The following is a 25,441-nucleotide window of genomic DNA, read 5'->3' as shown; positions in this document are numbered from 1 at the left end:
ATATATGCACAGCACTGAGGGCGACTTCCCCCCAGTAAGATCAGCTCCGGGGTGAGGGAGGCTCTCTTTTTCTTTGGGTCTTTTCTCCTACCTTTTGTCTTTTCCCTCTTGGCGGTTTTTCTTTTTCTTACCCTCCCTCAGCATGGATATTTTGGTGGCGGTTCCCGCACCATCGGGAAGAGTGGGAGAGGGTCCACCACATTTGTCTCCGGCCTGTTCCAACTTCGAGATCGGTCGGGGGGGGGGGGGGGGGGGCTAGAGGGGAGAAAATCGCGCGTGGGCCTGGTGCTGCCGCTGGCTCTGAGGGGGACTGGGGCAGTAAAGATGTTTTCCCCAGAGTTTATTTTACTGCTGCACGAAGTCTTTTTGGCCAGTAAACAGCCTGACCGTAGACTTGGCCTTATTGCTGACCAGGCTCTGACTGTAGGAAGTTCACTGCCTGGCTGTGGACCCGCACTGGGGGTCAGGCCCTCATTGCCCTCCACTCAGAGAGATTTCAGGCACCTCCTGCAACAGGGCGGGTCTCTCAGGAGGACACCATGGAGACTCAGGGGATGCTCCCCGGGATGCAGCGGAGGAGCCTGATCCAGGGGTACCGGCAGGTCCAAATGTTCTGGTGACCAGTGATGCCTTACTGGTAGATGATCTGGGGGTCCCTAGTCTCGGGTCCGAGGATACTAAGGAAGTCCGCCTCTTCCGTAGGGAAGAACTGGAGGTGCTGCTGCCTTTAACTTTTCAGGTGTTGGGGGTTAAGATGCCCCAAAGTGACCCGGATTTAGAAGGGGAGGATCCTATCCTCAACTGGGTGAGAGCTCCCCCGGCTTCCTTCCCATACCATAAGTTGGTTCAGAAGTTGGTGGAAGCGGAGTGGGGGACACCTGATGCTTCGCTAAAGGTGGGTAGGACCTTGGGGAAGCTCTATCCACTTCCAGAGGAGGTCTTGGAGTGTTTTGTCCTTCCTAGGTTTGATGCAGCGGTGTCCGCAGTTACTAAGAGGACCACTATTCCCGTTGTGGGTTCTATGATGTTAAAAGATATGCAAGACTGCAAGTTGGTGGTTCACCTCAAGCGGATTTTTGAGATCTCCGCACTGGGTTTGCATGCGGCAATTGCTCAAGCTTTATGCAGCAGACTTGTCTCCTTTGGGTGCAGCAGCTGCAGGACTTCCTCCCGAAGTCGGGAGAACAAGCGGACAATGCCGAGTGAATAGAGGTGGCGGTTCCGTTTGGGGCAGATGCCCTCTATGATTTGGTACTTACGTCCTCCAGAGCCATGGCTTCGGCTGTTGCAGCCAGAAGATTGCTGTGGCTGAGTAATTGGTCAGCGAACGTCTCCTCTAAGATGCAGTTAGGCTCTTTGCCGTTCAAGAGGCGTCTGTTGTTTGGTGACAACCTCGAGCAACTGATTCAGTTGCTCAGGGAGAATAAGCCGCTCTGTTACCTGAGGACAGGCCTAAGGCAAAGAGGTTTTTTCAGTCCCGTTCTCGTTTCCGTTCTGATTGGTCCTCGGAGGTCATTTTCCCCAAGGGGGCATGTTTGGGGGGCAGTCAAGGGGCTCGTAGGCCATTTCGTGGTGCTGCAGGAGGATCTGCGACCAGTGGCAAGTCCTCAAAATGAGATGAGGCCGGCCCACTCCGTCGTTCCTATTATAGGAGGCTGTTTGACTCAGTTTTACGAGTGGGCCAAGATCACACAGGACCAGTGGGTTCTCAGTATAGTAAGAGACTATTACATGTTAGAATTTGCTCAGTCTGTTCACGATATCTTTCTAATTTCCCCTTGTGGGCCGGTGAGCAAACAAGTGGCAGTACGAGAGACCTTAGTGCACCTCCAGGACTTGGGGGTGGTCATTCCGGTGCCCTTGGCAGAACTTCAAAAGGGACGCTACTCCATTTATTTTGTGGTCCCAAAGAAGGAGGGCACGTTTCGGCCCATCCTCGATTTGAAGAAAATGAATACCGCCCTCAAAGTACTCCGCTTCCGGATGGAGACCTTGTGCTTGATGATAGCGGCGGTTTGCAAGGGGGAGTTCCTGGCCTCCTTGGATCTCACGGAAGCCTATCTGCACATTCCAATTCACTCGGAGTCCCAGAATTTTCGTCAATTCATGATCATGGGCCAACATTTTCAATTCCGGGTCCTTCCTTTCGGTATGGCCAAAGCTCCACGCACCTTCACCAAAGTAATGGTGGTGGTAGTAGCGGCACTTCGGAAGGAAGGACTCCTGGTACATCCTTATCTAAACAACTGGCTTATCAGAGCAAAGTCGGAGGATCTCTGTCGGCTGTCAATACGCAGGGTTCGCAATGTTCTTCACGCTCTCGGCTGGGTTGTAAACGTGGCCAAGAGTCATTTGACCCCGATGCAGTCCCTGAACTACCTGGGCACGAGGTTCAACACCCAGTTAGGCAAAGTGTATATGTTGGAAGAGAGAGCGCTAACTCTTCAGAAGCAAGTTCACCAGTTGTTACAATTGCGAGTACCCAGAGTATGGGATTATTTGCAAGTTCCATGACTTCAACGTTGGAATTGGTTCGCTGGGCATTTTTCCATATGAGGCTGTTTCAGGGGGTGCTTCTGGCGCATTGGAAGCCAATCTCAGAGGAGTTTCACTTACCTCTGCCCCTAGAGGGGGAAAGCCAGGGAGAGTCTATCTTGGTGGCTTCAGTCTCCCAATCTGCTCCACGGGATAGACCTCGAGGTCCCGGACTGGGTGGTGGTGATGACCGATGCCAGCCTTTCTGGTTTGGGGGCGGTTTGTCAGCACCATTCCGTCCAAGGTATCTGGTCTATGAAAAAGTCTGCATGGTCTATCAACCGGCTGGAGACCAGGGCAGTGCGGCTTGCCTTGAGGAAGCTCCTAACCATTGGTGAAAGGTCGCTTGGTCTGGATCCTGTCAGACAATGCGACAGTTATCAATCGGCAGGGTGGAACCAGGAGTCAGGCTGTTGCTCAGGAGGCACAAATCTTGATGCATTGGGCGGAGGCCCATCTAGAGCGGATAGAGACGTCTCACATAGCCAGTGTTGAAAATGTCCAAGCAGATTTTCTAAGTCGCACTTGCCTAGATCCAGGCGAGTGGGAGTTGGCGGAAACCGCAATGCAGCTCATCCGGAGACTTTGGGGGGTCCCCTCACGTGGATTTGATGGCGACTCGTCAGAATGCCAAAGCTGTTCGATTCTTCAGTTTAAGGCGGCAGCACAGTGCCGAAGGCGTCGACGAGCTGGTTCTGCCTTGGCCTCAGGGTATTCTACTTTGTGTTCCTTCCTTGGCCTCTGGTGGGAAGAGTTTTGCGTTGCATGGAGAGAGATCATGGGGAAATGATTTTGGTCGCTCCAGCATGGCCTCGGCGTCCATGGTTTGTGGATCTCATCAACATGGCAGTGGACGGTCCGATTCGGTTGAGTCATCTCAAGGGACTTCTTCGTCAGGGCCCCATATTTTCTGACCAGGTCGATCACTATTGTTTAGTGGCTTGGCTTTTGAGAGGCGGAGGTTAAAGAGTAAAGGATATCTGGATTCTGTAGTCGCCACTTTGTTACAAGCCAGGAGGCAGTCTACTAATCTGGCTTACGTTAGAGTCTTTCGTGTGTTTGAGTCCTGGTGTACTTCTCATGGTGTCCACACCCTCCAGTCCTCCATTCCCGATATTTTTTCCTTTCTGCAGGAAGGTTTTGATAAGGGTTTATCAAAGAGGTTCCCTAAGAATTCAGGTGGCGGCTTTGGGCTGTCTGCGGGGCAAAGTTGGTGATTCCGCTATTTCAGCTCATCCAGATGTAGTCAGATTCCTCAGGGAAATAAGGAATTTGCGGCCTCCAGTTAGGAGGGTGTGTCCTTCCTGGAACCTGAATCTCGTCCTACGGGGTCTATGTTCAGCGCCGTTCGAGCCGTTGCGGAGGGCGATGCTGAAGGACTTGACTCTCAAGGTGGTTTTCCTTGTTGTGATATGCTTGGCTAGGTGGATTTCGGAGTTGCAAGCTTTGTCCCGTTATGATCCTTTCCTTCAAATTTCGGACTCCGGGGTCTCGTTAAGGACAGTGCCTTCTTTTTTACCTAAAGTCATTTCCATGTTTCATGTGAACCAGTCAGTGGAGCTTCTTGCCTTTCCGGAGATGGAGGCATCCGCTCCTCTTGCGATGGGAGCTAAAGCGGTTAGATGTTCTTCGAGCTCTTTTGCGCTATCTGGAAGTGACTAATGATTTCAGGAGATCTAATCACCTTTTTGTATTGTGGAGCAGCGCGAACCGATGTGCTAAAGCCTCAAAGGCTACTACTGCACGTTGGTTGAAGGAAGCTATTGGTTCCACTTACATTACTGCTGGTCGACAGGTTCTGGAGGGCTTATGTGCTCATTCTACGCAGTCTCAGGCGATCTCCTGGGCGGAGGCACAAGTGGTGTCTCCTCAAGAGATTTGCAGAGCTACATCTTGGAAATCGTTACATACTTTTGCGCAACACTATCGTCTGGATTTGGGGGATTCTGGGTCTCCTTCTTTTGGCGAAAGCGTTCTGTGAGTGGGACTCTCCAGGTCCCCATTTAGGGAAGCTTTGGTACATCCCAGTTGTCTGGACTGATCTGGGTTCGTACAGGGAAAGGAAAATTGGTTCTTACCTGCTAATTTTCGTTCCTGTAGTACCACGGATTAGTCCAGAACCTGCCCGTTTTCGTGGAGGATCGCTTGCTCAGCTGTAGATTTTTCCTTATGTGTACAGATTCATAGCAGCCTGTTTATAGTTTTGCAAGTTGTCAAGATGTTTAAGGTTTTACACTTTTTTCTTCAATGGTTTCAGCATTTGAACTTTTTGCTTGGGTACAGATCTATACTGAGGAACTGCGGGTGGCACTAGGGTTTATGTAGCAGTGTCAATCAAGTTTTTCTCTGTCTCCATCTGATGGCAGGGATGTATGAGCCCAGGCATCTGGACTGATCCGTGGTACTACAGGAATGAAAATTAGCAGATGATAACCAATTTTCCTTTTCTGCCTGTTTCCCCTTGCCAGGCAATATTTTTTAAATCCTATAATAAAAAAAACAAAAAGGCAACAAAATTATACCACTCATCGCACACCAGTTCCTGGACTTGTCCCTCCCTGATGATGACACTGTTCTGAGCGTACATGAACCAATGGGAGAAGCCAAACTGTATCAATCAACTCTGTATGGTTTGAGCTTCCCCCACCCTGTGTTCTCCATGGTGGAGGTAGAGGAATTTAGCTTTACTTTTCAAAGGAAGTAAATTAGGCTTAGGCATGCAAGTACGTTTCATACGTATTCATTGTGGATATCCTGAAAACCAGACCTGTCTGTTGCACTCAAGAATTGGACTTGCCTGCCCCGAGGCTTAGGAGTTTGCCATGTCTGCGTGCGTGTGCATCACCCTGATATCTTCATTGTTTTCAGCACTGTCATGGGTCAGGTGGATTCTGTTAGGGGGAATGTTTTATTTGTTGATCTACCTATATGCTCGTGTGTTGTGAAAAGTAAGACTCCACCAGCTCCACACAGAATTTTTCTCTCATTCTCCCTTGTTGTAGTTTATGGGCCCAGCACTGTGGTGACCTCTTGTGGCTGAGAGAGGGGAGTGCAACTCCTGCCTGGGCAATTTTTTTTTTTTCTTCCAAATGTTATTTTTACTCAGTACTAATTACAGTAAAAAGCATGTGCAACAAATGCAGCATAATGCCATTAATACACACAATTCTGACTAATTTCTTAACAAATATTAATTTGTTAAGAAATGAGTTACCCACCACTCCTCCAAAAATAACCACAACTTGGGAAGGATCCCAAGAACCAGATTATAAGAAGAAGGGACAAATTACAGTTGATACTCGCCTGTCACTGTGGCCTTTTGTTCTGGACTAATGACCGGCTTCTTTAATGTGCAACGGAGTATCGGGTGAGCATGCCTCTATTTTAGGAACAGTGGGCGGAGTGGGAAACCACCCTTCCTCAATCATCACTGCATATTAGTCATGTAAAGTTTTTTTGCTACATGCCAACAATACATTTTGCTGAGCAAACAACTCATTGCTCAGTATTCCTGATACTAAAATCAAGGCAACAATAACTGATTTTTTTTTCCAAGAAATATCTATGTGGTGCATAGATATTTTGATATCATTGGCACGTGATGCTACATAAGAAAATTATGCAATATATCCCCTGCCATGGAGACTTTATCGTCAACTTATAATTGCTGTTGCATAATTACAGTTACATAGCCCAGGGCACTTAGAGCAGGTTGAGTGATTTGCCACAGCGTCACACTGAGGCTTGAACTAAACCTCGCTTATCCAGTGAGTTCTCTTGATTCACCTTTCTTCCCCCCAGCCCAACCTCTGCAGCACAGCTGCCCAGATGCTCTGTGCTGACTGTGACTAACTATTGTGGGCTGATAGTGGCATCCACTGAGCCGTTGCATAGGGGTCTCTGTCCCTGAAGTAGCCAACATTTGCAAGTTTTAAAAAATTTTACATTTTGCTTTTATCCAAAGTTCTTTATAATCTGAAAGTTTATGAATATTATATATATATATATATATATATATATATATATATATATATATACAGAGAGAGAGAGATGGGACTGCTTTAACCCACCAAAAATAAAATTAGTTTTAGGAAAATCATCAAAGTGATTGAGTAGAGCTGACATCTTTTCTCATTCTTAAACAGGTGTTAGCCTCGTAAAGGTTTCATCTCTAGCCAAGAACCTTCTTGGTTTTTGAAAAGCAAATTGCTATAATTCTAATAGGAGATGCTGAGAAAATAAGTAAAAGATTTTTCAGGAACAGATTGGGTTCTCTTCTCAAGGGAGCTTCAGAAGCTTTCTGGACATCTGAATGTTTGCATCTCATCTTTCCCTTCTCTCTTCTTGAACAGATTACAGCTGTAGCTCCCTCAGTCTTTGTCTATGGCTTATAGCACAGGCTATGCACCATTTTGGGGGCCCTCCTTTGAATTGCCTTTTCTCGTCAACGTCCTTTTGTAGAGATGGTCTCTAGAACTGGATACAGTTTTCTTTAGGTAAGGGTCTCACCAGAGACCCATAGAGAAGTAATACTTCCCTCTTTCTATTAGTGAGCACTCTCCTTATACACATGGGGATATAGTAAATGTGCTGCTTTGGAGGAGCAAGGTTACCTGGTCAGAGAGTATTACCTTGGCGTAGCAGGAAGTGATCCAGTAAGAAAGACCTGCTTTCCAGTGATGTATTATCCTCTCACATTGAGGATGGGAAGTGCCCAGGAGGGGAAGGTTGGGTTGGCCATCATAGTAGATCATTCAGTTATTAAGAAGGTTGATAGCTGGGTGGCTGGTGGACATGAGAATCACTTGGTATCTTGCCTGCCTGGTGCGAAGTTGGCTGACCTTGCGCATCACTGAGAGGATTTTAGACAGTGCTGGGGAGGAGCTGGCTGTCATGGTGTAGAGGAGTAGCCTAGTGGTTAGAGCAGTGGGCTATGAACCAGGAGACCAGGGTTCGAGTCCTGCTGTCACTCCTTGTGACCTTGGGCAAGTCACTTTACCCTCCATTGCCTCGGGTACAAACTTAGATCCTAAGCCCTCTGAAGATAAGGAAATACCTACAGTACCTGAATGTAATCTACTTTGAAGCGCTGAAAAAAGTGTGAAAAGCGGAATATAAATCTAAATAAAGAATGAATAAATAAATAAAAATGGTACATAGGAAGGTGTGGGAGGGAGGGAGGTTCTGAAAGTCAAATTTAGGCTGTTAGAAAGCTGAAATCCAGAACCTCTGGGATGGCATTCTCTGAAATGCTCCCCATTCCACGTGCAGGGCTCCAGAGTCTCAATGTATGGATGAGATGATGGTGTAGGGAAGAGGACTTTAGTTTTGTTAGGAACTGGGCAACATTTTGGGTGAGCCTATTCCAAAAGAAAGGATGGGCTCCACCTTAACTAGAGTGGAGCCAGGAGATAGAACAGCTTTCAGACTAGAATATGGGGGAAAGCTGACAGTCGCTAGGCAGCACATGGTTCAGAGGGAGGTATCTTAGAAGAAGTTAGGGCATCCCAATAGATTCCAATAAAAGCAAAAGTAGCCCATGTGCCTGTAAGTAACCACCTGAGTTAAAAGATTCCGAATTATCCATGTAAACTGATAAGGAGATTATTAATACCAACAAAAAATATACTTTGAAATGTCTGTAACCTAATGCCAGACATCTAAAAAGTAAGATGAGTGTATAGCACTGAATGAAGAGGTAGACATAATTGTCATCTCAGAGACCTAGTGGGAGGAGGATAATCAATGGGACGGTGCTATTCCAGGGTACAAACTATATCACAATGATAGGTTGGGTCAACCGAATAAAGATCCTGCCCAAGACTGTGCACAGTAGAATTTTTATGGGTGGAAATTCCATGTGTGATGGAGAAAAGTAAAGTGGTGGGGTCGTCCTGGCCAAAATGAAGAGATGGACAATGAAATGCCGGAGATTAGGGAAGCTAACACATTTGTCAGCACAGTAATACTAGGAGATTTCCCCAATATTGACTTGGTAAATGAAACATCAGGACATGATAGGGAAGTAAAGTTTCTAGATGAAATAAACGACTGCTTCATAGAGCAGATGCTCCGGGAACCAATGAGAGGGGGAGCCATTTTAGACTAATTCTTAGTGGAACACAAGATTTGGTGCAAGAGGTAACAGTGATGGGACTGCTTGATAACTGTGATCACAGTGCCATCAACTTTAACTTAGTGACTGGAGGGAGGACAGTAAGTCGATCTTCAGCTCTAGCATTACATTTTCAAAAGGAAAACTTTGATAAAACGAGGCAAATGGTTAGAAAAAAAGCCTGGAAGGTGCAGGTACAAAGATTAAGAGTTCACAACAGGTGTGGTCATTGTTTTAAAAATACCATCTTGGTAGCCCAGTCCAGATGTATTCCTTGCATTAAAAAGTGGCAGGAAGGCCAAATGACTACAGGCATGGTTAAAAAGTGAGATTGAAGAGGTTATTTTATCCAAAAGAATTTCTTTCAAAAATTGGAAGAAGGATCCATTTGAAGACCATTTTTAGGAAAAACAATAAGCATTGGCAAGTATGATGAAAAACATTGATAAGATGAGCTAAAAGAGAATTTGGGAAAAAAAAAAGCTGGTCTTGGAGGCAAAACTCATAGTAAAAATATATCCGAATCAGGAAGCTTTTGAGGGAGTCGGTTGGATCGATAGATGATCGAGGGATTAAAGAGGCACTTAAGGAAGATAAGACCATCATGGAAATACTGAATGTATTCTTTGCTTCGCTGTTTACTGAAAAAGATATTGGAGAGAAACCCGTGCCAGAAGGTATTCAATGGTGATGATTCAGAAGACCTAAAACAAATCACGGTGAAGCTGGAAGATATAATAAGGCAGATTGACAAACTAAAGAGTAGCAAATTGCCTGGATCAGAGGGTATACACCTTGCAGTTCTGGAAGAACTCAAAAATGAAATTGCAGATCTGTTACTGGTAATTTGCAACCTATCGTTGGGATCGTCCATTGTGCCCGAAGATTGAAGGGTGGCCAATGTAACTCTGATCTTTAAAAAGGGCTCTAGAGATGATCTGGAAAACTATAGATCAGTAAGCGTGACTTCAGTTCTGGGAAAAATTTGTGGAAACTATTCTAAAGAACATATAGAAAGACATGGTTTAATGGAACACAGTCAGCATGGATTTACACAAGGGAAATATTGCCTAACCAATCTGCCACATTATTTTGAAGGGGTTAATAAACATGCTTCTGGGGAAAATTAGCTACAATTCCAGAGCTGTAGCTAACTTTCATGAAAATATTGCAGTTTGTGCCTTTTTATGCTTACATAAAATTGTCTAGGAATGAGCTGCTTTGCATGTATAGCATCTCATTACCATTTTGACATTATTTGGGGTAGAATAATGCGCAGTATTTTAAATACAGCACGTTTATCCCTGAATTAAGGCATTTATCATGTGGTAAACGCCTAATGCAGTTTAGTAAATATACTCCTTAGGTTGTAAGTCCTCTGGGGGATAGGTAAGTACATATAATGCTTGAAAGTAATCCAATTTTAAGTTTCATAAAAGGTGGACTATAAATAAAAACATTATTATTATGTGGATAATGGTGAGCTGGTAGATGTAGTATATTTGGATTTTCAAAAGGTGTTTGATAAAGTCCCTCATGAGAGGCTGCTAAGAAAACTAAAAAGTCATGGGATAGGAGGCGATGTCCTTTTGTGGATTACAAACTGATTAAAAGATAGGAAACAGTAAGAAGGATTAAATGGTCATTTTCTCAGTGGAAGAGGGTAAACAGTGGAGTACCTCAGGGATCTCTACTTGGACCGGTGCTTTCCAATATATTTATAAATGATCTAGAAAGGGGAATGTTGAGTGAAATCAAATTTGCAGATGACAATTTATAAATCACGATTCCATGATCTCCAGACTTCAAGAAATAGGTCTTAAAGAAGTCACCCTCGCCTGGTTTAAGTCCTATTTTTTTTAAACAGATCATTTAGGGTAAAAATAGGTCCAGCAGAATCCTCATTGCATTGCTAGCCTCAGGGGTACCAGAGAGCTCACTATCTCCTATCTCCCACTTTGTTTAATATCTATATGGCCCCATTGTGTAGGTTTCTAACTGGTTTAGGACTAGTTCATTACGTATACGCTGACTACGTCCAGATTCTCCTAACAATTAAAGACTCGTCACATAACACACTGAAACTTTGGGAAATTTCTTTTAATGCTATAAAACAGCTACTCATTCAAATGTTACTCTCGTTAAATGATTCTAAAACTGAAATTCTTTATATTTGTAATAGTTACAGAGAAAACTTCCTTGGATATCAGCTTAAACCTGCCTTCCTACAATATCAAGCAAGAAGTTAGGGATCTTGGTTCTACATTGGATAGTGAGCTGAATTTACAGGCTTTCGTAAAAGCCACAGTCAAAGATGCCTTTTACAAATTGCAAATTTTAAAGAAATTGAAACCTTTGCTGCATAGTAATGACTTTCGTACAGTTCTCCAAGCTCTCTTACTGTCTAAGCTTGATTACTGCAAAGCCCTTCTTTTGGGCCTTCCTTCATCATCTATCCGTCCTCTGCAGCTTTTGCAAAACTCTGCCGCACACCTGTTGACTAATTCCAAGAAATGTGATCATATCACTCCCATACTGCTGGGCCTTTGCTGGTTGCCCATACACTCCCGAATACAGTATAAATGTTTGACTCTCATCCACGGTGACAATATAGAATGGTTAAACACATCTCTTCATATTCACACTCCCTCCCGTAATCTAAGATCTCTGGGCAAGGCATTACGCTCTGTTCCATCACCGAAATCAGTCGGGGAAAGGGTTCTTTCCTTGGCTGGGCCAAAACTGTGGAACTCTCTCCCACTTGTCATCCGATTAGAGGCAAGTATACAACCATTTAAGAAAAAGCTAAAAACATGGTTGTTTGAGCAGCCCTTCAATAAGCCAGGCTAATATATCTTTTTTGGTGTCTCTCCCATAGAAGTTTGGAATTAAATAAATATTTTAATTTTTAATAATTTTAGTTTATAAATGATATTACCATTATAGTTATGGTATTTTATTAATAACAATGTATTTTATTGTTTTGTAATGCATAGTATAGAACTTGTTTTATGAGATTTTAGTAATCCTAAAGGGCATTATTCTGTGTATTTCTTAATTTTTCCAATATTTTAACTTTATTATAAGAATGTGTTCCCTATTTTATAACCGCCCACATGTTTTCTGGGACAAAGTTATTAACGGCTTGTCCCCCAATTAATATTGTAAACCAACGTGAAGTGCTTACAATATGTTCGGTATATAAAAATGTTTAAATAAATAAAATAAAAATAAATATTCAGAGTTGTTAAATCGCAAGCAGATTGTGAAACATTGCAGGAGGACCTTGTGAGTCTGGAAGATTGGGCATCCAAATGGCAGATGAAATTTAATGTGGATGAATGCAAAGTTATGCACATGGGGGGGAAAAGTAACCCATGCTGTAGTTCCACGATGGTAGGAAAAGGATCTGTGCATTTTTATTTATTTATTTATTAGTTTTTCTATACCGACATTAAAATACACATCATATCGGTTTACATTATAACAATAAAGTAATGGAAATGGAAATTACAAAGAACAGGGGATGGGGAAAACAGGACAACCAATAATTAAAAGTGTAGGCAAAGGGGAAAAGCAGATATAACAGAGCAAGGCCATTAGAGGGCAGTAAATTCGGATGAAACAAGGATATTTACAAAATGCAGAGAAAGTATATAATTACATAATTACAATATTCAGCACAATTCTTTGGAGCAATGGGGGTTACATCTGTAGGAAGTGGCAGGGTAGGAGTCGGTGGAAATTATTCTGGGAAGGCCTGGTGAAAAAGCCATGTTTTTAGCATTTTTCGGAATTTTAAGGGGCATGGCTCAAGGCAGAGATGGAGGGGTAGGGAATTCCAGAGGGTGGGGCCAGCGATCGACAAGGCATGAACTCTTGTGGTTGTAAGTTGGGCTTTCTTGAGTGGGGGGGATTTGTAATGTGCATTTGTGGTTCGTTCTAGTAGGTCTGGAGGACTGGGTGAGTTTAAAAGGGTCACGTAGCCACGAAGATTTTTGAGTGTAAATGGCTTTGTGTAAGATGGTATGGGTTTTGAAAAGTATACGGTATGAAATGGGGAGCCAATGTAGTTCCTTTAGGATAGGGGTTATGTGGTCGGATTTACGAGCATTGCTAATTATCCTTGCTGTTGCGTTTTGGAGTATCTGTAAAGGTCTGATTGTGGATAGGGGGAGGCCAAGGTAGAGGGAGTTGCAGTAATCAAGTTTTGAGGATAAGGTAGCTTGAATGACAGTTTTGAGGTCGTGTGTGTGGAGAAGGGGCTTGAGTTTTTTTATGACCATAAGTTTGTAAAATCCTCCTTTTATGACAGAGGTAATGTGGTTTTTCAGATTCAAGTGTGTATCAACTAGGACGCCAAGGTTACGTACAGGTTGTTGAGAGGTGAGGATGGCGAACATGGTGTCGTTTGGGGGGGGGAGAGGTTGAGAGACTGTTGGTTATGAATGAAAAGGAGTTCAGTTTTAGCGGCATTGAGGGCGAGTTGAATGGAGGTAAGAAAAGTGTTGATAGAGGAGAGGCATTTTTTCCAGACAATACATTGAAATCGTCAGCTCAGTGTGCTGAGGTGGTCAAAAAAGGAAACAATGTTAGGAATTATTAGGAAAGGAATGGAGAATAAAATGGTGAATGTCATAATGCCTCTTTATTTTCCATGGTGAGGCCAGACCTGGAAAACTGTGTGCAGTTCTGATCTCCGCATCTCAAAAAAAGATATAGTTGCATTGGAAAAATAGAGAATAGATGGTTGAGGGGGAATATGATAGTAAAATCATGAATGGAATAGAACAAGTAAATGTAAATCAGTAATTTACTCTTTCAAAAAAACTCACAGACTAGGAGACGCTCCATGAAGATAGTAAGTAGCACATTCAAAACAAATCAGAGAGATTCTTTTTCACTCGAAGCATAATTAAACTCTGGAATTCATTGCTGGAGGATGTGGTTAAGGTAGTTAATGTAACTGGATTTAAAAAAGGGTTTGGACAAGTTCATGGAGGAGAACTCCATAAACTGTTGTTAATCAAGTAGACTTGGGGGTAATTTTCAAAAAGATTTACACGTGTAAAATTTAACTAATATAGTAATTTCCAAAGGCCATTTACCTGCAAAAAGTGCAATTACGTGGGTAAATCCTATGGAGAATTCAATGGCATGTATTGTAGCAATTTTCAAAAGCCCACTTACACAGGTAAAGTGCATTTAAATGTGTAAAACCCATTTTTAAGCATGTAAATATTTTTGAAAATCAGGCCTTTAGGAAATAACCACAGCAGCATGGGATCTATTGTTTGGGATCTTGGCAAGTACTTGTGATCTGGATTGGTCACTGCTGGAAACAGGATACTGGGCTTAATGGACCCTCAGTCTGACTGAGTTTGGCAAATCTTCTGTTCTAAAATGGTCCATCCAGTCTGCTCAGCAAGGTGTTTAGGGTTGTAACTGCTGTTCTGTGTAGATTACCGCATGCAGTAAAGTTACTCCAAAGGTTACCCCATTTTTTTCCATGTCCATCCTCCAGCCATTTGGAATCCTCTGTTTCTCCCATTACCATTTTTGTCTTCCTCACCTATATATGGGGGGGGGTGTTTCCATGCATCCATCACTCCTTTTCATGAAAAATATTTCCTAAATTTATGAAGACTCAACCTCGCTGCATCGTTTGCTCTTATAACATTTCTGGAACCTCTTCATCTTCGTTGGGGATTATCTGCAGAATATCTAGGACATGTGCATTGGGTCTTGGGATCTAAATTAGGCAGAATACCTAGAAATCAGGGCAACTGAACCTTATTACTGGGACAGCAGGGGAAGACATGGGTGGTGCCTCTTACATACATTCATGTTAATTTCTTTCAGAGCTGATGAAAACTGAAATGCGCCATGTCCGAACCCTGAAAATAATGCTGAAAGTGTACTCGAAGGCCATGAGGGAAGAACTGCAGTTCCAGAATACTGATATCAAAAGGCTTTTCCCTTGCGTGGAGGATTTACTGGACGTGCACGGACAGTTCCTGTTTCGATTAAAGGAAAGGCGGAAAGAGTCCCTGGAAGAAGGAAGCGACAGGAACTATGTCATCCAGCGAATCGGAGACCTCCTTGTACAGCAGGTAGGAGCTGTGCCTTGGGGGTCAGACAGGTGGGCAGGGGGGCAGGGGGGCTTCTTTCACAGCTGGTATCTTATCAGTGTGCACAGGATGAGTGAGTCCAAGCAAAATTATTAATTAAACCTGAGCGCTTATTTGTTCACTCTTAATTCTGTAAGCTTTAGTGTTCTGTTACTGGTCTTGGATGATAAGAACTTGATGCGTGCTGTTCAAGCTGATTACCCAGCAGCATATTTGGTCAGGTTAGCCTTTCCCATCAGTCTAGTGGTGGTCCCTACAGAGCCATGCAGGTATTTAAAAATACATTCCCTGTACGTACCAGGATCCGTCCAGACCGCTGGGTTGTCTCCCTTCCAGCAGATGGAGTCAGAGAACAAACTGAAAAGCACCCCCTCTTATACTGGTGTGCCACCTGCGATCCTTCATTCCCTGTACATACCAGGATCATTCCAGACGGTGGGTTATGTTCCCTGTCCAGCAGATGGAGTCAGAACACAAAATTCCCAGGGGAGGACCCATATAACCACGCCTCCCCTGTAACAGCTCTCTGTAACGTTCTGACTCCAGCAGATGTGAGCAGGGGACTTGTGGTCCCCAGCTTGTTAGCTTAGGGCTACTTCCTCAGGGGGATCAAGTTTAAAAAAAAAAAAAAAAAAAAAAGGAAGTTTTAAATTTACAGTTTAGGTCACTTTGCTAAGGCTCCTCTTACAGCAGGGGGAGAGCTCTCCGCTGGTGCTGGCTCATCGCTTTCTAGCCTGGTGACTTGCTGACAGGCTGTTGCCTGTTTTCTTTCTTTCTTTTCTCATTTTCCTCACTGAGGGCTCAGTTGGGGTAAGTGTATTTTTGTTTCATCTTCTTTTTCAGCAGAAGACTGTAATTTTTGGACTCCGTTCGGCTCTCTGAGGTGAAAGTCGGTAGCGCCGACCTCTCCCTCCTGACCCAGGTTTTCCCCCCTCCCTTTTGGGGAGTGACCGACGTCCCGACCTGCGGCCCTGCGAAGCATCATTCCCCGGGGCCGCCTGCTGTCGGGAGGGTAATTCCCCGTCAGTTCTTCTTTAGGTCGGTGGGGGACCGCGGCAAGCGTCCTTTGCCGGGTCGGCGCTCATTTTAGGCGCGAGCCACCTGTAGAGCCTCCCCCCCCCCCCCTCTCTGTCTCCCTGCGGCGATGCAGTCCACGGCGCCTTGTGAGGGCTCCGACAGGGCCGGATTATTTTCTGAAGAGGGTCTGTGCTCAGGCTGTTTCCCCGAGGGGGAATGTGTGCCAGCTACTAACAAGGACGTTCGAGCTGCAGACCGCATGGGAAGGAAGCGCCAGGCCCCGTTCCCTCTCAACACGGGAACAGCGGCCATTTTGTTGCAAGATTCTGATGCCGCGCTTTCTGAGGACGACACGGATAATCCGTTCCCCACTTCTAGGCCCATTTTGGACCCTTACCGAGTCTAATTCTGGTAGGCAGAGGGGGATCCCCCGGGGGTGACCCCTCAGGATGCCAGGCCTTTTCCCCTGAATTCATAGTCCTGATGCACAGGGCTTTTCTTCAGAGCAGAGACACGACCTTCGGGACCTGGGGACCCTCCCTCAGGCTCGCCCCCCATTTAGTAGGCGGGGGAGCGGGGACATCTCGTGGCCCTACCGGGACACCATCGATAATACAGATTTCATCGGGGGAAGGACAATCCCAGGACCCTGACGTGGACGACCCCACCTTGGCGGCCCAGGTGGAGGGCGACGACCCTAGGGTCCTCCGCATCTTCCAAGCTGCGGAGTTAGATGACCTCATTCCCTACATCCTCCAGGAAATGGATATTGATCCACCTCCGGAACCAGTGGGGCCTGACCCGGCTCTCAAGAAGGGGGACCCCCTCCTAGCATGACTAGCCAAGTCTTTTCCCACTCATCACAAGATCTTGCAGTTGATCACTCGGGAATGGGATTCCCCGGAGGCCAACCTTAGGGTCGGTAGAGCCATGGAAAAATTGTATTCTCTGCCGGCTGATTTTTTGGAAATTCTCAAAGTTCCCGCCGTAGATTCTGTGGTATCAGCGGTCACAAAGCATACCACTATTCCTGTCGCTGGAGGGACGGCGTTGAAGGATATGCAGGATCGGAAGCTGGAGGTTTACCTTAAGCGTATCTTTGAGGTCTTGGCCTTAGGGATGCAGGCGGCTATCTGCAGGTCCCTCGCACAGCGAGCGGGTCTTCGGTGGGTGCAGCAGCTTCTCACCTCCCAGTCCTTACCAGACGCTGAGGCTCACCAGGCGGACAGACTGGAAGCCGTGGTTGCCTATGGAGCGGATGCTTTATATGATCTTTTAAGGGTCCTAGCCTGAACCATGGTGGCGGCGGTCTCAGCGCGTCGGCTCCTTTGGCTTCGCAATTGGTCGGCTGATGCCTCTTCCAAGACACGTTTGGGGTCCCTTCCTTTTAAGGGTAGGTATCTTTTTGGTGAAGACTTGGATCAGATCATCAAGTCCCTTAATGAGAACGCGGTGCACAAGTTGCCCGAAGATCGACCCCCGTTCGTCAAGATCATATAATTACTCCAGAAACCGTTATCGTAACCAGCGGAGAGTGCGTCCTCAGAGGCAACAGCCACCTCGGGCTCCCTCTTCTCGTTCGCACTCCTGGAACCGGCCCTTTCGTGGGCGCCGCCAGGGTAAGGAAGCGCAGGGTGCTGGTACATCTGCTAAATCTACCCAATGATGCCAGACGGACCCGCGAGGTGGTACCTCGACTGGGGGGTTGCCTTGCTCTCTTCTACGAAGAGTGGGTCCAAATCACATCGGATCAATGGCTTCTGGATATTCTAAGACACGGTTATGCTTTGGATTTTGTTTGCGCTCCTCGGGACCGGTTCCTGTTTTCCCCTTGCGGGTCCTTAATCAAACAGGGAGCCGTGCGGCAGACCCTCGAAGGGTTGCATGGCCTCCAAACAATCTATAGCACGGTGGTTGAAGGGAGCGATCATAGCGGCGTACCTTGACGTAGGTAAGTCCCCTCCGCTGGTTGTCAAGGCTCATTCTCTTCGAGCCCAGGCGACATCTTGGGCGGAGAGCTCCTCCGTCTCCACTCAGGAGATTTGTAGGGCGGCCACCTGGAAGTCGATCCATACTTTTGCGAGACATTATCGCCTGGACGTCGGTGCTCCGGGCGGTTAGCTTGGAGACAAGGTAATACGAGCAGGGCTGTATTACCTTGCTTCGGGAGGAGGGGAGAGAGGACTGGCAATCCCGAGCGTAGGATTGCCCGTCCTCTCTCCCCTCTCTCTCTTGCTACTTTTTTTTTTTTTTGCTTTCGTTGCTTTCTTCGGGAGGAGGGGAGAGAGGACTGGCAATCCCGAGTGTCGGAGAACCATTCACTTCCTGGTATCTGTCATTTGAAATGACAGATACCAGCGTGTCCGTGAAGCGTTAGGCCAGCGTACCCAGGATACTGTATAGCGCTCTATACAGTAAAATGGGTTGCGCAGGCCTAATGCTTCACGGACGCTTCTTAGACGCAGCTTGCATTTGCAAGCTATTTACATACAGTATAGAGCGGTAGGTGAGTTGGACTGTGCGTGCGGCAACCGCGGGTGCGCCCGGCACTAACGCAGCTCTTCCTACCGCTCCTTACTGTATCGGCCTGTCAGTTTTTGTACCTGAGGCAATGGAGGGTAAAGTGACTTGCCAAAGGTCACAAGGAGCGACAGCGGGACTCAAACCCTGGTCTCCTGGTTTGTAGCCCACTGCTCTAACCACTAGGCTATCCCTCCTCCCCCCTCCATTTATTTTTTGGTTCCCAAGAAGGAAGGCTTTTTCCGTCCGATCTTGGATCTGAAGAAGGTGAACAAGGTGCTCCGGGGCCCCTCATTTTCACATGGAAACTCTCCGCTCAGTCATTGCGGACCATTCCGGCGAATATTTGGCTTCTTTAGACCTGACGGAAGCATATCTTCACATAGGGATCCGCGAACAGTATCGACAGTTTCTCCGGTTCATGATTCTGGGTGAGCACTATCAGTTTCAGGTGCTTCCATTCGGGTTGGCGACGGCTCCCCGCGTCTTCACCAAAGTGTTCACCGCGGCTACCACCACCATGGTGGTAGCCGCGGCCCTCAGAAGGGAAGGGATCTTGGTTCATCCCTATCTGGACGATTGGCTTATCCGTGCAAAGTCGGAGGAGCTTTGCTGGACAGCAGTTCCTTCCATAGTGGCCCGGCTCCAGTCCCTTGGTTAGGTCATCAATTTTTCCAAGAACCAATTAGTTCCGTCCCAGGTGCTGAACTTCTTGGGTGCTCAGTTCAACACATCGGTCGGCAAAGTTTTTCTTACGCAGGAGCGAATCGACAAATTGACGGCTCAGATTCGGCGGCTGTTGTCTCTGCCACTACCCCGAGTTTGCGAATACTTGAGGTGCTTAGTTCTATGGCGTCTACTCTGGCATTACTATCTCGTTGGGACCCGAAATCGGAGGAATTCCAAGTCCGATTGGCGCTTGTGGATCCGGCCAGGTCCAATCTTCAGTGGTGGTTGATTCCGTGCAGCGTGGGATGGACCTGGAGGAGCCCCAGTGGGTGGTCATGCCGACGGACGCCAGCCTCTCCGGATGGGGGGCGGTTTGCCAATCGAAAGCAGCGCAGGGTCGTTGGACAGGACGTCAGGCACAGTGGGCCATAAATCGCTTGGAGACCAGGGCAGTTCGGCTGGTGTTGATAAGTTTCCTTCCCCTGGTGAGCCATCGTTTGGTGCGAGTGTTGTCTGACAATGCGACAGCAGTGGCTTACATCAATCGTCAGGGTGGAACAAGAAGTCTGGTGGCATTGGAAGCCGATCGCTTAATGCGCTGGGCGGAGCGCCATCTGGTGTGGCTGGCAGCCTCCCACATAGCCGACGTCAACAAAATTCAGGCGGATTTTCTCAGCCATCAGCAGCTAGATCCCGGGGAGTGGGAACTCTTCGAAGAGGCGATGCGTCTCATGACTCATTGGTGGGGGTACATCGCCTGGACTTGATGGTGATTCAGAGAAATGCTAAGGTGGCTCGGTTTTTCAGTCGCAGAAGGGAACCCGGAGCAGAAGGTGTGGATGCTCTGGTCCTGCTGTGGCCTCGTGACATTCTGTTGTACGTCTTTCCTCCATGGCCATTGGTGGGCAAGGTCTTGCGAATGATAGAGATTCACACCAGCTCAGTCATTCTCGTGGCCCCAGCGGCCATGGTTCACGGACCTGATCAATTTAGCAGTATATGGTCCTCTTCGACTCAGTCATCTACCGAATCTTCTGCGGCAGGGTCTAGTATTTTTCGATCAGGCAGATTGCTTTTGTCTAGCAGCTTGGTTTATGAGATGCGGCAGTTGAGGAAGAAGGGTTATACGGATTCCATTATTTCCACCCTATTGAGGGCACGAAAGATGTCTACATCGCTCACCTATGTTCAAGTCTGGAAAGTTTTCGATTCTTGGTGTGGCGGGTTGAATGTGTCCCCGCATCGCGCTTTATTGTCCATATTCTAGTATTCTTACAGGAGGGCCTAAAGAAAGGTTTGGCGTGCAGTTCTCACAGGGTTCAAGTAGTGGCCATAGGATGTTTGCGGGGCAAGATTGACGGAACATCCCTGGCGACGCATCCAGATGTGACGTGTTTCCTGAGAGGGGCAAAACATCTGAATCCTCCAGTTCGTCCAGTGTGTCCTTCTTGGAGTTTGAATCTGGTTCTCGGGGGCTTATGTGGTCTTCCGTTTGAGCCTGTGAAACAGGCCACCTTGAAGGATTTAGCGTTAAAGGCGATCTTCCTGGTGGCTATCACGTTGGCACGGCATATCTCAGAGCTTCAAGCATTGTCGTGTAGGGAGCCCTTTCTCCGGATTTCGGATTCCGGGGTATCTCTTTGGACGGTTCCCTCCTTTCTGCTGAAGGTCGTGTCAGAGTTTCATTTGAATCGGACCGTGGAGTTGCCTGCCTTCACAGGTTTGGATCGGAATTCGCCTCAGGCTTGCGACCTACAACAGTTAGATATGTGGCAGATTCTTCTGCGCTACTTGGAGGTGACAAATGCTTTTCATTTGTCTGATCATCTGTTCATCTTATGGAGTGGTCCTAGGAAAGGACATAGGGCCACCAAAGCCACTATTGCCCGATGGTTGAAGGAAGCAATAGTTTCAACGTATATGTCTTGGGTGCGAAGTGCCAGAAGGTTTAAAAGCACATTCCATTCGTTCTCAGACGGCGTCTTGGGCTGAAAGTCACTTTGTTTCGCCACAAGAGATTTGTAGAGCGGCTACTTGGAAATCACAACACACTTTTGCTAAGCATTACCATTTGGACGTCCGTGCTCCGGATGGCGAAAGTTTTGGCAGTAGTGTTCTTTGAGCAGGACTCTCCAGGTCCCACCCCATTTAGGGCAGCTTGGGTACATCCCAGCGGTCTGGACTGTTCCTGGTACATACAGGGAAAGGAAAATTGGGTTCTCACCTGCTAATTTTCGTTCCTGTAGTACCATGGATCAGTCCAGACGCCCGCCCATGGCATCTGGAGAGTCCATTCACTGTCATTTCTCTCTTTATTCTGCAGAATATTCTCATGTGAGCAGCCTTTACGTTACTTGTGGAAGTACTCCCTCCATGTACATAAATTCCAGAAGTTAAACAGTTTCTTTCATTACGTGGTTTGATATAGCCATTGGTTTTTATGTTGAGGTTATGATCTATTGGAGTTATGATCTGTTTTTTATTCTGCTATGGTATGGATTATACTGAAGGATCGCAGGTGGCACACCAGTATAAGAGGGGATGCCTTTCAGCTTTTTTCTCTGACTCCATCTGCTGGAAGGGAGACACAACTCAGCGGTCTGGACTGATCCATGGTACTACAGGAATGAAAATTAGCAGGTGAGAACCCAATTTTCCTTTATTTTTTAATCCCCCTTACCCGATGGCTTCCTTAATTTCCTTCATGGGCTGAGGGTCAGAGGACATCAGTGCCGATCTTGCATGAGCAGGGGACACTCCTACAGTGCCAGCTTTCTCTCTCCAAGGAGCTTCCCATGCATCCGTGCCTTGCAGACTTGAGCTGCAGTCTCCAGGGAGCCATGAGGCTGTTCTGGGGTTTGTTTGTTTTTTGGGGGGTGGGGATGTTAGTTCCCCATAAATAGTGTTTTTGGACAGTTCCTGCCTCTATCATCCAAAAAAAAAGGACCTAGAAAGACAGAGTGTGGGGACTGTACTTTACCCAGCGAGACCTTTTTTAACGCCTTTGCAGTAGTTGTACTTTAATTTTTTGGTTTTCGTAGCCAACGCTGCCACAGGTGCTCCAGCGGTGCCTGCAGGTAAAAAGATTTCCCGTATCCGTAATTCTCCAGCTGTGTTCTGTTCTCGTGAGGTTGCTGATTGACCGCTGACCCTGTTTTTCCATTGGAGTCTGTGATGCAATACCGCCATCCCTTCTGTTTCTGCTCAGTTTTCAGGTGAAGTGGGCAAGAGAATTGTACAGTACTATGGAGAGTTCTGCAGCCGCCACAGTGAAGCCACGCAGTATTACAAAGAACTCCTACAGCAGAGCAAAAAGTTCCAGAACCTCATCAAGGTGAGAGCCACGCTCAGCACAGCACAAATCCCACTTTAAGGGCCATGTTCCTTCTCTTTCCGAGCTAAGCAGCTATTGTGAGCTTTTTGCCTTTTAAATCAAAGCCAAATTGAAATCGTCGGCTCAGTGTGCTGCAGCAGTCAAAAAAGTAATCAGAATGTTGGGAATTATTAGGAAGGGAATGGTTAATAAAACGGAGAATGTCATCCTACCTCTGTATCGCTCCATGGTGAGACCGCACCTTGAATACTGTGTACAATGCTGGTTGCCGAATCTCAAAAAAGATATAGTTGTGATGAAGAAGGTACAGAGAAGGGCAACCAAAATGATAAAGGGGATGGAACAGCTCCCTATGAGGAAAGACTAAAGAGGTTAGGACTTTTCAGCTTGGAGAAGAAACGGCTGAGGGGGGATATAATAGAGGTGTTTAAAATCATGCGAAGCCTAGAAGGGGTAGATGTGAATCGGTTATTTACTCTTTCGGATAGTAGAAAGACTAGGGGGCACTCCATGAAGTTAGCATGTGGCACATTTAAAACTAATCGGAGAAAATTCTTTTTCACTCAACGTACATTTAAGCTCTGGAATTTGCCAGGGGATGTGGTTAGTGCAGTTAGTGTAGCTGGGTTTAAAAAAAAGGATTGGATAAGTTCTTGGAGGAGAAGTTCATTACCTGCTATTAATCAAGCTGTCTTAGAGAATAGCCACTGCTATTACTGGCATCAGTAGCATGGGATCTGCTTAGTGTTTGGGTACTTGCCAGGTACTTGTACTTGTAGCCTGGTTTGGCCATTGTTGGAAACAGGATGCTGGGCTTGAAGGACCCTTGGTCTGACCCAGTATGCCAATTACTTTGCCATCTGTTTTGCAATTAGCAATAACAAAAGAAAACTTTACATGCACAATCACTTGCTGTGTGTCTGTATTTAAAAAAAACAAAGACCTGCCACTTATTTGGGACTGTGGTAGTGAGAATGTCTTCCAGTGGTAGCTTCTGGCACAAAACTTCCTGCATGGACGTAGGGATTGTAAATGAGGTGGCAGGGAATCGCGGCAGTGTTTCTCTACCAGGAGTCTGTCAGTGCAGTGGCTGGATTTGATAGGAGGAGGGTTACAAATTGCAGGGAGGAAGGAGTGCATGTGGGAAACCCCAGGTAGCTTTTCTCCTTTTTTTAAATTTTTTTGTTGCCTGGTTTGGATGACCACAGGGTACTGTCAGAGTGACAGCTGAAGAAGCAGAAGATGGAATTTTGACTTCCCTTCAACCTAACCAAAACAAGTCATAGAAAGTGCGTTTTCACTCAGTACACTAGAAAGCTGTGGAATTTATTGCTAGAGGACAAGGTCAAGGTGACTAGCATAGTGGAGTTTAAAAGATGCTTTGACAGTTCCTGGAGGAAAAGTCCATAACACGTTATTAGCCAGGTAGACTAAAGAAAGCTATAGCTTTCCCTGGGAATGAGTAACAGGAATTAGATCTACTTTATGGGATCTGCCGGGACTGGTAGCTGTTGGAGACAGGATGCAGGCTTGATGAGCCTTAGTCTCACCCAGCACGGCAATTCTTAGGTTCTTAAGCTGCTGTGTTTCTGTATCACTTAGCATAACATAGAGCCAATGAGGACCAATAGGCCCTCCTAGTCCCCACTATTTTTGATATATAACTTTTTTTTGTACCAAACCCCTCTCAGCTTTGTTCCTAATGCTGCCCTCTATATCTGTCCCAGGCCTGTTTAAATTCTCTTGCAGTACTGGCCATTCCAGGTGCATACCCTCTCTCAACAAAGACGTGCTGCCCTCCGTGTTTCCTTTGAGGCTGCAGTAGATAAGGACAGATTGGCCCATTCAGTTTGTGTGGATGTCTTGTTCTCAGCCAGTTTGGATAGATGACACATATACATTCCCGTGCTTAAACCCACACCAACTCCTGTCATCCCCCCCCCCCCCCCCATATCTTTCATCCAATCTCTCAGTCCTGCTCCTATCATCGCCTGCTACATCTGTAATTGTTGATGATGTAGGGTTGACTTTCAGATTTACTTGTTCCCACAGACTTGTTTCAAATATTCTTCTTGCATTCTACTCTCAAAGTTTTTGTGAAAAGAAACAAGAATTTGCAGGTTTTTTGAGTGCCTGAATGGTGACACAGACTGTATTCATTTAACACTTTTATATACCGACATTAGTGTGCAACATCATGCCGGTTTACATCCGAACTGACAGATGGAAAGTACATAAAACGGGAGCAGGGGGGGCCGTGAACAGGGAGGCAAGGAAGAGGCCAGAGACAGAGCGGAAGATGTAATGCAAGTTCCCTGTACGTACCAGGATCAGTCCAGGACACCTGGGTTGTGACTCCGCACCAGTAGATGGAGACAGACTAAAACTTGTGGGCGGAGCCATATATGCCCCTGTGCCAGTCACAGCCCCTCAGTCTTACTCTGTCTCCAGTAGATGGTGCAGGTCCAGTCACAGCCCTGCCTGACCTGATTCTGGTGGTTAGTCAGGTTTGATTTTTGGGCTAGTTTTGTTAGGCCTAATTGTTTTATACTAAATTGGGTTTTTGTTTTAAGTCTTAGTCCCGGATGCCCTGCCTCCCAGGGGGGTTGAGAGGTCCTGAGGGGACTACCCTCCCCCGGTTGAGGCCGCTGCCAGGGCTGAGGGCCCGGCTGTTTCAAGTGGCAGCGTAGGGGGTGACACCGGGGAGCCCGGTTCACTCACTCCCATTGGCACAGGGCTCCAGGACCGTGGACAGCAGTGAGTACTTACAAAAAAAAAAAAGGTTTTACTTTTCTCTGCTTGTCTGCTCTCCTTTTCGTCACGGCTCCGTCCTCTCTTCACGGGGGGGGGCCGCTTGCCGTGGGGGCGAATTTTTTACCTTAATTAAGTTCTGTCGGGGCTTTTTTCGCCGCGTTCGCGCCTCATGCCGCACGGGTCGGTCTGCCGAGCAGGCGGCTCGGCGCGCGCGCCTCTCTAGGGACAGCTTTTGGCTCTTCATGGCTCCCGGGCGGGGAAGGGCCGTCCGGGCCACGTGGGGGGAGCCGTTCCCGGGCGATCCGCTCGCCGCCGCGTGTAGCAGCAGCGTCGGGGGGACCAGAGGAGCTCTTTCCGGCTAGCGCG

At 46.6% G+C, this 25,441-nt stretch overlaps 1 protein-coding gene across 2 annotated transcripts in view; it reads left to right on the top strand.

Annotated features, from left to right (window-relative positions):
• Window positions 1-25,441, top strand: part of ARHGEF18 (Rho/Rac guanine nucleotide exchange factor 18) — a 352,051-nt gene that overhangs the window by 251,385 nt on the left and 75,225 nt on the right. For both annotated transcript variants that reach the window (XM_029614138.1, XM_029614139.1), the window contains 2 exons: window positions 14,513-14,763; window positions 22,196-22,321. In XM_029614138.1, the coding sequence (XP_029469998.1) occupies window positions 14,513-14,763; window positions 22,196-22,321 (377 nt within the window). The remainder of the gene's footprint in view (window positions 1-14,512; window positions 14,764-22,195; window positions 22,322-25,441) is intronic.

This window comes from Rhinatrema bivittatum, chromosome 8, assembly GCF_901001135.1.
Source record: "Rhinatrema bivittatum chromosome 8, aRhiBiv1.1, whole genome shotgun sequence".
In the NCBI taxonomy this organism is placed as follows: domain Eukaryota; kingdom Metazoa; phylum Chordata; class Amphibia; order Gymnophiona; family Rhinatrematidae; genus Rhinatrema; species Rhinatrema bivittatum.
The sequence above is the reverse complement of the archived record's forward strand: the minus strand, read 5'-3'. Positions and strand labels throughout refer to the sequence as shown.